Raw genomic sequence first — 19,790 nt, forward strand, 5'->3', positions numbered from 1 at the left:
CCAAAATTTTGAAATTTGAGTCCCGAAAGGCAAGAAGTAAACCGAAGTGAATAATATTGTGCACAGATGCTATAAACGTAAAACGAAGGAATAGATGTTTCGTATTTTCCTGGGAAAAATGGTTGGACATAATTGCAACGATAGTTTGTGTAGGAATAGTACGCAAAAATAAAGAAACAAAGAAAGAAAGAAAGAAAAGAAAAAAGAAAAGAAAAGAAAAGAAAAGAAAAGAAAAGAAAAGAAAAGAAATGATTACGTGTTTTTGATTTTGTGCAGAAAAACAAAAGTGTGACAAAGGGCCCCCCTCCTAAAAATACGAAATTCAACTCCACGAGCCCAGAAGGAAATATACTGTAATAAATGAAAATGTCCACAAATATTGTAGACGTAAAATGAAAGAATAGGTGTCGTATTTTCCTATGAAAACTACCTGCGCTTCTGCGGTAATAATTACTTTTTTTTCGGAGGGACTTTAGTCACACCACAGTTTTTCCGCAGAAACTAAAAACACGTATTCGTATATTTTTTTGCGTATTGTCTCTAAACACAGTTTCGTTACAATTCTCCATGTCCTTTTAGGTACTTTTCACTATACTAATGAACACTTTGATAAATTGTGATTAAATGTTTGAAGGGGTCTGTACCCCACCCAACCATCTTTTCCAGAAAAATTCTGTCATTTTACGTCTACAATATATGCACACAATTTCGTTCATTCCGGTCTACTTCTTCATGCCTTTCGGTCGTCAATTTCAAAATTTTCGGTGGAGACTTTTGCCCCTAAAAACATTTTTTCTGCAGGAAATAAGAAAGAAGTGTTCACTTAGTTTTTCTATATTGTCCCTACCCAAAATTTCCTTACAATTCTCCATGTCCTTTAGGCATGTTTAACGTACTGTTATTAGCGCTTTTGATATTTCGAGATCAAAGGTTTGAAGGGGTCTGTGCCCCACCCAACCATTTTTCCCGGGAAAGTACGAAACATATATTCCATCATTTAACGTTTATAATATCTGTGAACAATTTCATTCACTTCGACTAACTTCTTCTTGTCTTTCCGGCCTCAAATTTCTCCAAATTTTGGGTGGGGGCTTTTACCCCTTAAAACAGTTTTCCCCAGAAAAGAAAAAAACACGTATGTTTATTTCATGTGTAATATCTACCTGCCAAATTTTATGAAAATCGGAATGTTACACTTGGAAGATATTACATGTCAGTACATTCATATAGCTTGCATTTGCGGCAGAAAGTTCTTGTTTTCTGCTCCCTCTTTGCTGGAGAGACATTTTTTAGGCTGTTCCTCTTCAGTATACTGGGAAGCTTCTATTCTCCGTGATTTCTTCTCAACGTTGGCGAACTGCTAACCAGACGAAATGAAGAATTTACGGCGTTTCAAACTTTTTAATGTTTGTTTCTCGTTTGAAATTACGCTTTGATGACACAATACCATAAGTGTTGAGTCCACTTACATCAGTTATGTAAAATACTGTCATAGGCCATTTTGTTCATTGTTTTGTGGTGTAACGGCGAACTATATGATTGTTAGTATGAACGTCTGATTTTGTTGTGTTGTAATATATGATAACTTTGAGTATTTTCCTCCGCTCTAGAAGTGACCACTTCAGGATATAGTTGTGCATTGTGTTTTGCAATTGTAAAATGGCTGATCTTAATGGGTATATATTGTCAAAAGAGACAGCGCACCCCAAAAAATGAGAAGTTGTTCGTCTACAGTCATATTATATATAAGAATAAAATTATATTGCAGAGTGTGTGAAGAATCTGCAACTTCACGAATTAGGAACAATTCGTCATCAGGTATTTTAATAGCGCCGATGTTGGCATCAAAACATAAGGCAGCCCTTGTAGGATCGCTTTTCTCCGGAGTTTTGCCTTTTGCATTAGCTATAGGTGCTACGCTTCAAACTTCTAACCAATCCTCTGGTTAAGAAAACTACTCAACGTCTCATTTCAATATCGGTACCTGAACAAGAAACTTCAGTTGCATTTGTATACAAGTCTGCTAATATCTTATCGTCTGTCGGGAATCAATTTCTTCATTGTTTATTGATTTACCAAAAATATTCCTCCTCTACCATCAACAGTGACGTGTATTGTTAGGCCTAATCAGTGACGTGTATTGTTATAGTAATCTGTTAATATACCACGTGCAATAGTCAAAACACACTAATAATAAACAAAACTTTACATACAATCAGTGGCAAAGCCACGATTTCTATTGAGGGGGGAAGTCAGTGTCCTACTCCGGAAAACTTTTTTTTTTTTTTTTTTTTTTTTTTTGTCAATATGGAGACTGAAAGCGCAAATTTAGGTTTTATTCTAGCAACTTTTAAAAATGTTGGGGCTTGGGAGTCCAGATCCCCGGAAACTGCCACTGAATACGCAACTGCATACAATGGGAAATTAATACAGTTTGATAGAAAAAGCAACAATTATGCTTCTGACAAGGGACTTATATAAGTGAATAAATAAAGAAAAGCTGCTACTAAAATAAGCAAAATTGCAAATAATTAAATCAATCAAACTGCATAATAACATATAAAGTTGCAATATGTTATATCTGACTTCATTAGAACAGTTAGAAGATTATCAGAACGTTAACTCCGCTACGAGCCATAATCTCAATCTATACTGAATCCATCCTCATATTTCTGCATTAAGGCTGGAGTTTAATGGACCCACTCGGTACCCAATGCTATAAATTTTAAAAACTATCACTTGACTCACGGAAATGAAAAAAAAAAACTTAAATAACACAACACAAGAACACAACCAGGGAAATATCATAGAATCTCAATAGTTACTAAGCCTTAGTAATTATTAAAGAAAGTATGCGTACGAGTGCAATGGACCCACCTGGTAGTCCTAGGGTTAAAAGTGTATCCTTGTATGGATATTTAGATAGAGGAAATACTAGTTCTTGCCGGATTTCTTTAACTACTTGCATAGTTCCATTATTTTCAAACTAGGGTTTAAAATGTAATTGATTGCGTTTAGGGCGGCTTATAACACTGAAAGGAGTCGTTTTATGACATATTTATTAGAACGTTTTATTTTCATTTGATATAAAGAATTACCCACCAAATTTTGGCAGTTGAATTTTGCCCTCTGACACCCTGTATTTACGATAGGAAATGAAGTTATGTAATGTGCATAAATAATTGCTGTTTTTGATGCAGTACTCGTAGTATTTGCATTAAGGTGCGTGTAATTATTATTATTTAAAACTATATAAATTTTAAAATAACACTAGCACATGAATTCACATCCACATATGAAAATCTCATAGGTGATATGGTAATGCTCTTAAGTCGTAATTAAATTGTACGTAATTACAGATGTACATGAAAAGCCAGAGTGTTAGAGCTGACGGTGGTGAACAGGAGAGGAAGAAAAGAACACATTTCTTTCAAGTTGCCTAAGGGGTTTTAAAAGTGACATGACAATTGTGCAGCAAGAATAGCAGGATCTTTCAAGTGAAAACTCCTTGTTCTTTAGTCGTGAAAAGAGAGGGGATGCGGGTAGATATGAGTACGAAATTACATTTATACATATAAACTAGTTCTCTCTTTGGTCAACCCTAGCACACTGATAAGCATCAAATATTTTCTGGGCGCTAAGTACACGATATTATATGTGGGCGCTAAATCTAGGGGCGCAAAGTATACTCCACGGTTTCATCAATAACTTGACAATACATACACATAATTTTCTCAAATACAATTCATGGGATTTTGTTGGTATTTCATGAAAAAATATATTAACAACGTCAATATATACCGTAACATCCTTGCTTTTGTTTTGTTTTGTTTTGTTTTGTTTTGTTTTTAAAGGGTAGTTTGCTTTTGGGAGGTAAAGTTTCTTTGGACAAAATTTTCTGAAAACGTATTATAATTTTGTTCGTGCTTTACTAATAAGTAATGAGTAATAACTGCAGGAAGAATTATTTAGTTTGAGAAATTGGAGCAAGAAAGTTTAGTGTCGTTGCCCGTACCTTTTATTTTTAAACTTGTAATCTTTTGAAAGCCAATCTTATTTTTCTGGAGTAGTAGCTAAAGTAGCAGGCGAATAATATCCAGATGAATATCGGATGAGAGATCATATCCAAATTATGGGTGTCATTTAAGTATAGGATAAATGGATAATATTCGGGTAAAGAAAATACCGGGTGTCAAGTAAATGATATAAATAATTTCGAAGAGAATATAGAATTTGTACTAATAATATTTTCGGAAAAAAATCTCTCATGTGTCGCTCGACAAAGGGACTGAATATAAAAGTCATGAGTAGGCTTGGCTTTTATCTTCAAGAACCACTGGTCCGTTTACATTAGTGTTCTTTACATTACTCCTGTCCATCATATTTTAATCGCACCTTGTATATCTATTCATTATATTTCACATATACACATATATATATAAATACATTCATAACAATTCTTTCATTTCATCAATATTTATCTTTAATTACATTAATTATATTTATTTCATTATATTATTATTACATTTTCTTATTAAAATATCGTCGCTCATTTAATTCGTCGTCGAAGTGTGCGATTTCAAAAAATGTAAAGGACAAACGTGGGTTACAAATAAGATAAATATTTTCGGGCGCATTAAATAACAAATAAGTCAGATGTTGCATTTAAAGATATACATAGTAGCACTAAGATGTTATAATAAAGAAGAATATTGTTCAAGTAAGTCGTTGAATAATTAGTTTTATAGAATAGAGCTTCTTTTTAACATAATCTTTGACAATTAAGTTTTCAACACAAATCAATCTAACATAAATAATCTTTGCCTTTAATTAATTATAAATCGAATTATGATTCTTCACATTAACAAGAAAGAATAAAAATCATTTGAAAATTATCATTGATTAATGAGAATTAAAGAGAATTAAATTGAATAAAAATCATTTGAAAATCAATTTTCCAGTCTACTTAAAACTCTATTTAAGCATTTCAAGTATTTTTAAGAATCGTTTTCATTATTGATATTAACACATAAACTTTAAAATGAAATTTACAAGAATCTATAACTAACATGAATTTAACCTAATTTCAGTAACGGTAATCAGGTTACATTCGAACTTGCATACGGTTCTAATAACGTACACTGTACTGCGCTATCATGATTAGGTTCTATATCATGTCGTACACGTCTTTCATCGTGATTTTGATTTTGGTATGAAGTCCCATCTCTTGATCTCCAATTACGTCTATACACGTAGTTCGCTGTGTTTCTGGAATTTCGCTCAGTACTTCGACTATTTTTATATCTATTGCGGTTGAGTGATCTGACATCATAATTACCATGATTAGTTAGGTTAGGCGGACTCCCTACATAACCTTGTTTATTTTGTTCATTTTGATTGCTAGAGTATACTCGGCTTAGGTTAGGTTCTATATTATTCACACTCCGAATATTTAAATTCCGAACAGGCACCAAATGATCTGAATTATTCTTATTTTTACCCATTCCTGATTGTGGATTCATGGCATGGTATTGGGTTTCGTAGCATTGGACAAGCATCAATAAATGGCTGAAACTCATACACTGTGTGGAAAATAAGATCTGTTGCAATTTAAATGGAAGCAAATTTCGAATCGATGCTATTATTCTCGATTCCGATTGCAAAGGATTAACGACCTTTAATTCGTTGTAGACATTTACAACAAATTCTACAACAGATTTGTGCACTCGAGGATTGAAGTGTTGATTTCTAAGGGTGGCATCTCTATTTGCCAGCAAAAAGTCATTTTCATTACACTTACCAATGAATTTGCTCATAGCTCGAATTTCACTCATGTTAACACTCGACTTTACCTTCTTTTTCTCATTCCTTGTTCTTGTTGAGTGATAGTTCCTATCCATAACGTGCTGTGTCGTCACACCATCTATGTTTCGCTCATCAGTACTCTTCGGACAACTTTCTTCATATTGCTTGTTAGCTTCGTCATACCTCAATTTTATCTTCTGTTCCACGGTCTTGTTAGATTCGTTGGACTTCTGTTCCATGGTCTGGTTAGATTTGTTGAACATCTGTTCCATGGTCTTGTTAAATTCGTTGAACTTCCGTTCCATGGTCTGTTTTAATTCTTCTGTTTGCTTCTTAGCTTCGTCAAACTTCTGCTCTATGGTCTGCTTTATCTCGGTAGTCATCTGCATTATTTGTCGCTGTATAGCTAACAAGAGTCGATCCTCTGATGACAAACCTGGTGTTACACTAATTTCACCTTGGTCACTAGTATTTGATTCCTGCTGCATTGTTTCGTTGTCCATTTTTCTTATGATTACTTTACCACTTCGCAATATGGTTAAGTTCGTATTCATTAACTGTAGTAAAAGTAAATTCAACCTTACTCTTCTTCTTCGGGAACTGAATTTACAAAGTCCCGGGTGAGGTAAACCAAATTTTTACAACGACTTATCAAAATGATAGTCGTAAACCTGGTTCGTTTGCTGAGATAAAAATTCGAAGTGGTAGTATTTCTTTGACATTAAAAATATTAGCTTCTATATTTAAATACCATTAATCTCACCTTTTTAATAAAACTGACAACGTCAATAAACGATGTTAAACTGGTTTATTATTTGATATAACTTATAATATCCTTTTCTTAAAACTGTTAAGTACACAAACTCACTGACTAGGTAACCATAAAACATGTCCATATCAACAACTATCCCATAATAATCTCATACATATATTAAAAACATTCTTCTTTTGTTAATAGGAAATGAACATTCTACTAAGTTTTTACAACGACTTATCAAAATGATAGTAGTAAACCTGGTTCGTTTGCTGAGGTAAAAATTTGAAGTGGTAGTATTTCTTTGACATTAAAAATATTAGCTTCGATATTTAAATACCATTAATCTCACCTTTTTAATAAAACTGACAACGTCTATAACCGATGTTAAACTGGTTTATTATTTGATATAACTTATAATATCCTTTTCTTAAAACTGTTAAGTACACAAATTCACTGACTAGGTAACCTTAAAACATATCCATATTAACAACTATCCCATAATAATCTCTTACATATATTAAAAACATTCTTCTTTTGTTAATAAGAAATGAACATTCTACTAAGTATAGTGCATATGTATGAGTACTTTCTGCCCAAGGTACAGGTAAATATTACACAAACCAAAGTATTTTGTTATATAAAATGTCGCTCGACAAAGGGACTGAATATAAAAGTCATGAGTAGGCTTGGCTTTTATCTTCAAGAACCACTGGTCCGTTTACATTAATGTTCTTACATAACATATGTCCATCATATTTCAATCGCACCTTATATATATATTCATTATATTTCACATATACATATATATATAAATACATTCATAACAATTCTTTCATTTCATCAATATTTATCTTTAATTACATTAATTATATTTATTTCATTATTATCTACTATATTATTATTACATTTTCTTATTAAAAATATCGTCGCTTATTTAATTAGTCGTCGAAGGTTGCGATTTCGGAAAATGTAAAGGACAAACGTGGGTTACAAATAATATTAATCTTTGACAATTAAGTTTTCAACACAAATCAATCTAATATAAATAATCTTTGCTTTTAATTAATTATAAATCGAATTATAATTCCTCATATTAACAAGAAAGAATAAAAATCATTTGAAAATTAATTTTGATTAATGAGAATTAAAGAGAATTAAATTGAATAAAAATCATTTGAAAATCAATTTTCCAGTCTACTTAAAACTCTATTTAAGCATTTCAAGTATTTTTAAGAATCGTTTTCATTATTGATATTAACACATAAACTTTAAAATGAAATTTACAAGAATCTATAACTAACATGAATTTAACCTAATTTCAGTAACGGTAATCAGGTTACATTCGAACTTGCATACGGTTCTAATAACGTACACTGTACTGCGCTATCATGATTAGGTTCTACATCATGTCGTACATGTCTTTCATAGTGATTTTGATTTTGGTATGAAGTCCCATCTCTTGATCTCCAATTACGTCTATACACGTAGTTCGCTGTGTTTCTGGAACTTCGCTCAGTACTTCGATTATTTTTATATCTATTGCGGTTGAGTGATCTGACATCATAATTACCATGATTAGTTAGGTTAGGCGGAGTCCCTACATAACTTTGCCTATTGTGCTCATTTTGATTGCTAGAGTATACTCGGCTTAGGTTAGGTTCTATATTATTCACACTCCGAATATTTAAATTCCGAACAGGCACCAAATGATCTGAATTATTCTTATTTTTACCTATTCCTGATTGTGGATTCATGGCATGGTATTGAGTTTCGTAGCATTGGACAAGCATCAATAAATGGCTGAAACTCATACACTGTGTGGAAAATAAGATCTGTTGCAATTTAAATGGAAGCAAATTTCGAATCGATGCTATTATTCTCGATTCCGATTGCAAAGGATTAACGACCTTTAATTCGTTGTAGACATTTACAACAAACTCTACAAGAGATTTGTGCAATCGAGGATTGAAGTGTTGATTTCTAAGGGTGGCATCTCTATTTGCCAGCAAAAAGTCATTTTCATAATTAGCGATCAATGCCGCTTTGAATTCCTCATATGTACTAATGTGATCACGTATTGCCTTAAACCATAAGGAACAAGGTGGGAGTAATACATGGGGTATTAATTTCATATATTGGGATCGATCGATGCACATTATATTGCATTCGTCTTGGAATTTCTCTAAGAAAGAAGTAGCATTCTCATTACACTTACCACTGAATTTGCTCATAGCTCTAATTTCACTCATTTTAACACTTAATTTTACCTTCTTTTTCTCATTCCTTGTTCTTGTTGAGTGATAGTTCCTATCCGTGACGTGCTGTGTCGTGACACCATCTATGTTTCGCTCATCAGTACTCTTCGGACAACTTTCTTCTAGTATAATATCCTCATCGGACCCCGGCGAAGGCGAGTTCATCTCTGGTGAGTGGGACAACTCAAAGCGATCACTACCCAAGTTATTACGGTAAATGTTGTCTTTGGCCTGTAACATTTTAATCTCTTCCTGAATAGTAGCTAACAACTGTGTATTTACACGTATGTTATTAGAGTTGTTGCTGACCTGGATCTTTTGCTGCTTAAGGGAAGATTCTATTACTTCTAGATCTTTTTTTACAGCACAGATTTCTTGATTTTGGTGATTGTGCTTTTCCTGACAATCATCGGATATTCTTTTTAACTTTTCCTCGAACTGTGAGGATAGGTCGTTCACCACCTGGACAATTGTTTGTTTCGTTTCATCTGATTTCTGTTCTATCCGTTCTATCCGTCTACTTAATTCTTCATATTGCTTGTTAGCTTCGTCAAACTTCAGTTCTATCTTCTGTTCCATGGTCTTGTTAGATTCGTTGAACTTATGTTCCATGATCTGGTTAGCTTCGTCAAACTTCTGTTCCATCTTCTGTTCCATGGTCTTGTTAGATTCGTTGAACTTATGTTCCATGATCTGGTTGGCTTCGTCAAACTTCTGTTCCATTCGTCTACTTAATTCTTCATTTCGCTTGTTAGCTTCGTCAGACTTTTGATCTATGGTCTGCTTTAATTCTTCATTTTGCTTCTTTATCTCGGTAGACATCTGCATTAATTGTCGCTGTAAAGCTAACAAGATATCTTCCGATGACAAACCTGGTGTTACACTAGTTTCACCTTGGTCACTAGTATTTGATTCATGCTGCATTGTTTCGTTGTCCATTTTTCTTATGATTACTTTACCACTTCGCAATATGGTTAAGTTCGTATTCATTAACTGTAGTAAAAGTAAATTCAACCTTACTCTTCTTCTTCGGGAACTGAATTTACAATTTCCCGGGTTTCGGCACCAAAGAAGATTCGACAATTATGGATTCATCCAGTTTAGTGAATATGGTGAAGATCCGAAGACATAACAAGTTTTTGAAACGTAATTCGCAAGTAGAGTCTTTGCAAGAAGGAAAATATCGGATCAAGGTCAATGACTTAGTTTTTGTTAAGCAACATCCACAAAGTAATATGCTGTTAAAAAAGATTTATAAATTTTGTGACATTTTCTCAGGTCCTTATTTATGTTTTAAGGAAATAAATCCTAAAGTTTTCGAATTGTTGAACGCTAAAACGGGGATGTCAATTGGACTTCGCAATATAGATGAGTTAAAGGTTTGGAAACCTACTCCGTATACAAAGGAAAAATGGATGCATCTAGTGAAAGAGTTAGTAGCACCTGACATTCTTGCTCAAATAAATAGGAATGAAAAATAATAATAATAATGATAAAAATGTATTTATATAATAACAAAAGGATGTCTTTTGTTTCCGTAAAAATAGATTTATTTACTTACATGTGCTTATTCAAACGTAGATTGTGTTTAATTTTTGATTTTTGTTCAATTATATTTTCTTTGATTTTCATTCATCAACGATAAGTTTTCAATAACTTGAATCCTTTCTTATTAACGTGAAGGATTATAATGTAATTCATGATTAATCTAGCACAAAAATTGTTTTCATTATATTAATTTGTGTTAAAACTTTCTTGTTAAAAATAGGTATTTGATGAAATGAAAGAATTGTTATGAATGTATTTATATATATGTATCCAAATATAGGGCACATATTCACATAAAGAATATGTGGATAAAATTCGGATAAATGACATCGGATGATCCATATGACATCCATATAATATGTAGATAATGTTGGGATTAATGAAACATAAATAACATTCAGATAACTCGGGAATTTTTCTGAATTCCGAAATTGTCTAAATTCCGAAATTTTTCCGAATTCCGGATTTTCTCCGATTTTACTTTCTGAGAGTAAGAATTCCGAAATTGGCCATCCCTACACAAAACAGCATCTAAGTACCGCATTCTGAAGGAAAAAAAATAAGAGAAGTTCATTCATTAATCAAGGATAATCGATCACTCGATAGGAAAGGAAAAGGAGAAATTGGTGGACACAATGGGTTTTCTAGTTCGAACGAATTGTTTGTAGAGCTATTACGGTAAAATTACAAAATTGTTATTAGTAAAAAATTGTTTTAGCGAAAATTTAATAGGGCCTCAATAACTGTTCTAGAAAAAAATGTAGTAGTTAGACTTAGTGGAATACAATTATCATTTAGAATTTATGCATTAACTAAAACTTCGACAGTTTTGGTCCTAAACAATTTTTAGGCACAAGGTTTCGCGGAATAAGTTAAAATTCAAGAGGGAGAAGGTTATACCCAAGTTTCCTATATCAAATATCAAATACATATTGAAGTAAAGAAAGAATAAATTATGTAAAGAATGAACTTTTAGTGTCGTTAAATTAGCATCCTACCCAAAAGAGCCGTTTCTGGCTTTACTGACGTACGCTCTAATAGAACATATGAAGCTCACCATAAAATGTTTTCCAAACGGAGAAAAAGGTGTGAGCAAACTAGGCGAAATTCTATACCAAAACAAAGATAGAATTTGTATCTGTTTCCTGGTTTATGATAATGCTTTTTTTTTCTTGTCTGTCAGTTTGAATTTAGGCAACTCATGGAATACGCACAACAAAGAAGTTTAATTTTCAGGAATTTGATAAAGTTGTTTAGGCAACCAACATGACCCTTGTGATATTTTGGGTTGCATAACTTAGGTACACTTGTTGCACACTGATGAAGTGTCAGTTAGAAGACCAATAAAGATACCAAGCCAAGATCTGAACATAGGACTCGTGAAGTTTCTATTCGTAGTGACCCGGGGCAACTTTGGAGTTTTGTGAAAAGCAAAACTAAACATATGCCATCAGTTCCCTTGAGTTACAATGGAAAAGAAATAAATCATGACAGTGAGATTGCTCAGGCCTTTGCGCATTACTTTCAATCTGTTTATAGCAATGTTTCAGCAAAATACAACGTAGATAGTTTAATTTCTAGCAAGACGGAATGCAGTAGCCTGTTGGACAACTTTCAACTTGGAGAAATACAACTTCAAGAAATTGAATTGGCTATAAAGTCACTTAAACCAAAAGCGTCATGTGGACCTGATGGCATTCCTCCCTATGTTGTCAAAGGCTGTATTGATATATTCAAGTATACACTCCATACTATATTCAATATATCCATAAGAACAGGCACTTTTCCGGACAAATGGAAAGAAAGTTTAGTGTGTCCAGTACCAAAGTCTGGAAATAAAAACGAAATACAAAACTTCAGACCTATAGCTATATTATCTCCTTTTGCCAAAATTCTTGAGAGTATTTTATATGCACGAATTCTGAATCACGTTAAACCAGCTATATCCATACATCAACATGTTTCTTTTACGCAATAGATCTACTGCAACAAACCTAGCAGTTGTAACAAATTTTATAGCAACGGAGTTAGACAAAGGCGGCCAGGTAGACGTTATTTATACCGACTTCAGTAAGGCATTCGAAGTCGTGGATCATGATTCGATGAGTGGTGAAATTAGCAAGCCTAAACTTTACAAAGTCGGCAATTGAATATATTGTGTCATATTTATGCAATCGGAAACAATATGTTCTATACAAGGGTCATATCACTGAAAAGTTTGCTACTCTGTCTGGGGTTCCTCAAGGATCTCATCTGGGTCCTCTGTTATTTCTCCTACTTATTAATTATATTCCGCTTTTTATTGAAAACTCCGAGATTCTCCTATTCGCTGATGATCTCAAATTATATTCTAGAATTAATGCAACTGAAGACTGCATACAACTACAACAAGACCTACAGCGAGTTCAAACATGGTGCGATGACAACAAATTAATAATAAATGTATCTAAGTGTAAATCCCTTTCTTTCACGAGAAAAAGAAATCCCATCACCTTTGACTATACACTGAAAGAAACCAAACTGTCTAGGCCAAGTACTGTTAAAGATTTAGGTGTTATATTTTTGATCCTGAATTAAATTTCAATTAACACATAAATATGATAACAAACAGCGCATATAGAAACTTAGGTTTAATGTACAGAATAGGACAAAACTTTTTCAGTGAGACAACGCTAGCAACACTTTATTTTACATATGTTAGATCAAAATTAGAATATTGTTCTACTATACGGACTCCCAATAATAAAAAATATTCTCTAGAAATAGAAAGTATTCAGCAAATTCTTGAAAGTGCTTACATACCAAAAAAAAAAAAAAAAAAAAAATAGTTTTTATCCCAAATATTTTTCCTACAATGATCTAGTAAACAATTTTAATTCTCAAACTTTAGAACAAAGAAGATGGATGTTAGACTTGTTATTCTTATACAAGTTATTAAATAATGAGATTGATTGTATGGAGTTGGTCTCGAAAATATCACTGCGGATTCCCATTTGCAAAACCAGAGTAGAGAATACAAGTACATTTTATTGTGCGAACGCCAGAAGCAATATATTATTTAAATCCATTATGTGGAGGGTGTGTACGTTATATAATGACATTGTAAATAAGTTTGATAAAGTGGATGTATTTAGTTTATCAGAAAACAGGTTCCGATCATATGTAAAACAAGAAATTTTCTATAGAAATAATTAAGCATTTTATGTATGTAACATTTACTGTATGTACACAACACTATTCTTAGGCACTAAGCCTGTTGTGTTGTATATTAAATAAATAAATAAATAAATAGTGAATGTTGTAAAGTCATTTTCATTTAATACTAGAATCTCTTACAAGAAAGCAAAGGTCAATAAGAAAATCATAAGAAGTCAAAAATAGAGAAGTTTTTAGTTCATTCACCAAATAAGTCGGCTTTTTTAAATGAAAATTAACTTCCATCCCTAAAAATTCAGCTTTTTTGCATATCTAGTCCGGACCCACCTCAATGATATCCAAAAGGCGGATAGTATGACAATAAGATCGTATTCGAATGGTAGATTATAGCTATTTTTATATCAAAATTCCAATGTGCCAATTAACTTCTTATATGTGCTGTTAATTCAGAATTTAACATATAACCTCTAGCTTTGAAAAATTAACATAAGCTAATAAACCTTAACAAGGAAAGGAGAAATGCAGAAACAAAACAGGAAATAAGGCATTTCCTTGAGTGACACTTTCAGAAAAAAGTCCTAATGTATATTACCTGTAATATTTAGGATAGTTTATATATATATATATATATATATATATATATATATATATATATATATATATATATATATATATATATATATATATATATATATATATATATATGTGTGTGTGTGTGTGTGTGTGTGTGTATGTATATATATATATATATATATATATATATATATATATATATATATATATATATGCTTAAATTATAGTATTTTAGGAAATTTATATAGTCAATTTCTCCGAAAGTGTAATAAGTTATATTTTTAATGTAACAGTTTATACAAAAATTATCAAATCATTATATCTTCTTCTCTAGTGAAAGCACGGTAGCTCAACGGTAGAACACCCACGTCTGCTGCGAGGAGTTCCTGGCTCAATCCCAGGTCACCATCCATGGACTTTCTAGAGATTCTCTCGTTTCCTCTTTCACTTTATTTCTCCAATTCTTTCATAATCACTCACTTTTATCAATTATCCGTCTTCTTTAGGGGTTACCCTACAGAACATGATCATGGAAGATAAAACATATTTCATTTCATTATTTCTTCTCTCTTCTAAAGACGGTAGTTTAAAATTTATAAATATCTTTGTTAATACATTTTTTTGTAATTTTCTTATTTGGAATAGTACTCTACGAAAAGAAAATGATGCTGCTATTTCTGAGTATTCTATTGATATAGATTGCAGATTCCAAATAATAACCCACGCAAATTTTAATTTTGTTTTTCTTTAAGCTCAAGATTTATATATAACTATGTGCACTGTCAGTGGCGTATTTAGGATTTTGTTTCGGGGGGGCTATGCATAACACGGGGAAGCAGGGGGCAATTGCCAACCTGAGTTTGAGAATTAAAAATATTTTAATTTATGCATAAATTGAAGTTTTAATGACAAGAATTGCAGACTGGTGAATTTTGTGTGATAGGATACACACAAAAATTTAGCAGTAAAATGAAATGAAATCTTTAAGTTTTACGTCCCACGCTTATGCCGGTTAGGCTAAAGGAGACGGTGATGATGAGAGATGAGTGAAATGGTGGAATGAAGAAAGTGGGAGGAAACGGGAGAACTCCGAGAAAACCCACGAGCACGGTGTTTGTCCACCACAAAGTCCACGCGGCGCGTGAAAAATTTAGCAGTGACCCGGGTTACTTATCCCCCCCTTGATTTTCTTTAATTCAAACATTTACCTTCCTTTGTAACTAAACATGTAAATATTCCTTTGCCATAGTAAGTCCTATTATGTTGATATCCATGCAAATTGGTGTGGAGACGACTGCCGATTTGAATCATAACTAACAATGGTCGGAAGTATGATAGGAGAAACGAAAGAAAGTAACAACTAAGAAAAAGAAATAGAAGAATAGGATGAACGAACGAAAGAAAAAAAGAACGTAGTTCTTACATGGAATAAAATTTGACGAATACAGTATTATTTTTGAACAAAGACCATAAGAAAATGGAAAGTCAATGAAATTCTTAGAAATGCTAAGAAGGATTATTGTTGCACGTGGAATGCGAAAAACTAACAAATTTATTTCAGGGGGCTTGAGCCCGATAGCCCCCCCCCCCATAAATACGCCACTGTGCACTGTTATATGTTAGCTTTCAAAACACCTGCAGTACTACGCTAAGAATTACATCGAAGATAAGGTGAAAGAAGTGTGATAAGCGATAAGAGAGGGCGCCTAAGAAACCGCAAGAAATATCTTCCCACTCTTGTCTACCTGAAGACTTTTCTCAAAACGACGTCAGATGGTGCTAGTTGTTCACCCAACTGTTGCTCCAGCAAGTGTTTGGGTTGTGGAGGAGAGATGCGCGGGGAAAGAGACTATTGCAATGAGGGCTGTCGTCGTGCGATCTTGTAGTATAAACAGTTGGAACTTCGATGTGAGTGAGTGATGTGAGCAGAGCAGTGGTGTAGACCATGTAGTTGTCAGTGGATTGAAGATAATGAGGAGCGATGCCCCTGGCACAATGAGAATGCGACTGAAGCGTGTGTTACAAGCAACAACTATTGCTGTAACTACAGTATACACAACGCTTCTGTTGTATCGAATGTCAGGGCAGCAAGACCACAATAGCAGCAGTGGACTTCCAAGGTTCATCAGCGCCGTGTTAGGCCGGACTAGCAGGTTCAGTGATTGGGGCTGGCAAGAACGAGTTCCAAGATCTATACCTGACGTTCCCAAAGAAGATTATGAAAATAACTTAGTGATAAACTCCAATCTATATCCGATAAACGGTAATTTTGTGCCGAGTCCGACAGTGTTAGTGACAGCAACTACAAAACCAACCACGACCCTTGAAGATATTTTCATTAGTGTTAAGACAACGAAAAATTTTCATCAATCAAGACTTGATGTTATTTTGAAGACATGGTTTGCATTAGCAAAAGAACAGGTGAGTTTTTTTAAAAATTCCAGTCTTAAATGTTATCTACGATGTAGTCACACGTTTCTCTTTTTCTTTCATTAAAAAAATGTTTCACGTTAACTTTAAAATTATTTAAAACAATTTTATTTATTTATTTGTTGTTAATAATACATATTAAGTTGAAATGTTTAAAAGAAAACAAACAAAAAAGTCAGGAGGTAGGTAGGATAAAAGAAAAAAAAATAGACTTATGGAGCAGTTTAGATTTTAGAGTAATTAAAAAGTGCACTAATTTAGAAGTGTAGAAATGTCAAAGGTCGTAAAAATGAGTGTCAGTTTTGGTACTGTCAGCGAGAAAAGTGTTGATCTTTAATGACTTACGATTTTATCTTTAAAGAAACACCTCTCACTTCCAATTTTCTTTTGTCTGTTTAATCCATAGAATAATTTAAAAATTCTTTATTATTTTTTTGTTTTAAATTACTGCATTTTTAAATTAATTATATGCGAAAGAAAAAAAAAGAAAGTACAAACGAACTTATTCTGACGAATAAATTCATATAGACGGACTATTCAAGTTCTCGTCGCTGACTTTCTTATGCGCGGGAATTCTGAACGATACACAGCTGACGCACATTTCTGAATCCACATGTTTCCATCAAAACTATTTTCTCTCCGTTTATAATTCATGGAACAGAAGGGAAGCGAGTATCAGGTTTTAAATTTCCAAAGAGAGAAAACCATTGGAAACACACGTCAATCTACAAACTCCTATTATTATAGTTTTTTTTTAAAAAAATAATAACAATATTGGGAGAAATCAGATGATTCCCCTTTGATTTGTCTCACCCTTTAGATCGAAGGTGCTCAACCTGCGGCCCGCGAGACTGAACATTTCGACCAAAGTGGAGAGTGGTATTTAGCTATATAGTTCATGTCTGGACAGCTCTTATTTGGATTAAAATTAAGTTCCTGTATTTTAGAAGGATAATAGAATGAACAAATAAATATATTTTGCTTCAATACTAAAGTATCTTGAAAAAGGAAGTGCAAAGCTATAAGGCCCGCAACGCAAACACTTTCAAAATTATTTTTGTGTAGAAAACTACATATACACCGCACCATGTATACCTTATACAAAACTTCATCTATAATTTTCATTTGTTATATTGGAAAACATTATATTAGTTTACAAATGGAGATTTTCTCCGCCAATCCTGCCGGTAATTCACACAATAACAAGAAGATGTCTATTTATTTATCGCTGAGTTGCCAAACTTCTTGCAGTCGGCTGATAGCAAACGAGAGGATTCTTGACGGGAGAATGAGGGGAAAATCCCCTCCTCGTCTGAAGATTGCATGTTATTTTCTAGAGTGTATTAAAAATATCGCTAGGAAAATGAGTATATGTTGGGCGTGTAATACGAGATATATTGCTTTTATGGCCATTTTTTTTTTCAAGTAGTCTTGTTCAAAGTCTTAGGAAACCACTTTTTTTTAAGCATTTATGTATAGACAACAAATGACAGAAGTGTGAGCTGTCTTTAGCTGTTCAAGACTTTAAGTTCAAGTGAAAATATTGAAATGTCTTGCACATAGTTATGAAGTTACGCTCTTTTCAGTGGCGGCTCTTGACGAAAGCGAAATAGGTAAAAGAAAAAAAAGAAAAAAGAAAGAAAAAGAAAAAAAACAATCACGGCACCTTTTGCGAATAAGACTATCTCACTTATGTCTCATACACAATCCTCTAATGCAGCGTTTCTCAACCTTTTTTTCTTTAGGGCACACTAAAGTACATTTCAAACTTTCGAGCACCCCTGCATGTAATTTTTTCTCTAGATGCAAGAAAGCAAACATAAAAATACATATAATACAATTTTTTCAATGGAACAACTGTGAGATACAAATCCCAAGCAAATTACGTTAAGATTCTTGAATGGAATCATATTAACGTAAATTAAACTTACGACTTTCAAGCAGGAATATGAGAAAGAAATGTTACCGTCAGAAATGCAAGTCGATTGGCGATACATTTTTATTTTCATCTAGAGATAATGTCTGTGCGGAAGATCTTAGAAGACATTAAAAATCTCGCGACACATTTGACATATATTCGCGACACAGCGGTTGAGAAACGCCTCTCTAATGGATAGATGGATTAGATTTTTTTTTAAGTTTAACATCTCAAGGGAGATGGTGATGATAATGGAGAATGACTGAAGTGGAAGGAAACAGATTCCCGAGAGAACCAACGCGCCAAAGATGAACGCTTTACCACTGAGCCACCGCGACCCCATTTATGGATTAGAGTTTTTAGCGTTCCTTTTAACAGCGAGGCTATATGAGACGTGGATCTACTGCTTAGCGTGGAATATCATCCACATGAGCTCCTAGTGGGAATCGAACTCGTGTCTTTAGCGCCAAAGGTGCTTACCCCATTTGTTAAACATTAAGCTACAAGGGAGCTCAACTACCCTATAATAGTAGGAAAGGGAAAATAAAGAATACCCGATTTTTAAAAATCGTCAACAATTTAGTCTTACATAGGCCTATGTACTGTTATGAAATACTGAACGAGGGAGAATGGCACCCACCATTTGCAAAGTGGGACATGGAACGCTTAGCAACGGTGCAAAGGATTCTGGTGCAATTCCAAGCGACGGGAGCTTGCTCTTCCGCTCCCCTCATTCCCCATTTTTTAAATGGTCGCTTCCGTTTACAATTTTTTCTTTAATCTGTGGAACATACTTGTAGAGCATAATTAACCTATTTTAGAGAAACTCTCGTGGCTATATGGTTATTGTTTTCGTCCCTTTTGGTTCTGAAGACCTGGATTCGGTTTGTAGTGACAGCACAATGGGTTGGAATTTGTGGTAAACTCCAGGTGAACAAACAAAAATCTTTTATTATTTCGGAAAGAAATTCCATGGTTGAATAATACGTCTTATAAAAATACTTGCAAAAGTCAATCGCACACCGCACCACCTTCAGAACAAAACAAGAGGCAATACTCTTGACTTGAAGTTCTGCATTTGCATGGTATCAAGATCTTGATTCATGACACGAATATACGAATATCATTTACAATTATGAAGATTCTTGTTTCGTGGCAGCAGCAGTTCTCGAACTTCGTTCAAGGATGAAGCGCCTTGGCAGATATGCAACCCGCCCGTCACCTCTGAATTTGTGGAGGTCTACCATTTAAGGATACGTTAATACTGATGAGAACTTTTTTTTATACACTACATAAGGCATTAAACACGTGAGAACTTAAACAGTCTACCAATATTTAGAATAAGATC

The 19,790-nt window shown here is 33.5% G+C and overlaps 1 protein-coding gene across 1 annotated transcript in view; it reads left to right on the forward strand.

Annotated features, from left to right (window-relative positions):
• Positions 1-15,912: 15,912 nt before the first annotated feature.
• fng (Fringe glycosyltransferase) overlaps positions 15,913-19,790 on the forward strand; it is a 166,548-nt gene continuing 162,670 nt past the window's right edge. Inside the window, exon 1 of the mRNA XM_081751440.1 lies at positions 15,913-16,515. Within this exon, the coding sequence (XP_081607566.1) occupies positions 16,066-16,515 (450 nt within the window). The 5' untranslated portion in view covers positions 15,913-16,065. The remainder of the gene's footprint in view (positions 16,516-19,790) is intronic.

Source organism: Thermobia domestica, chromosome 3 (assembly GCF_964235325.1).
Source record: "Thermobia domestica chromosome 3, izTheDome1.hap1.1, whole genome shotgun sequence".
Classification (NCBI taxonomy): domain Eukaryota; kingdom Metazoa; phylum Arthropoda; class Insecta; order Zygentoma; family Lepismatidae; genus Thermobia; species Thermobia domestica.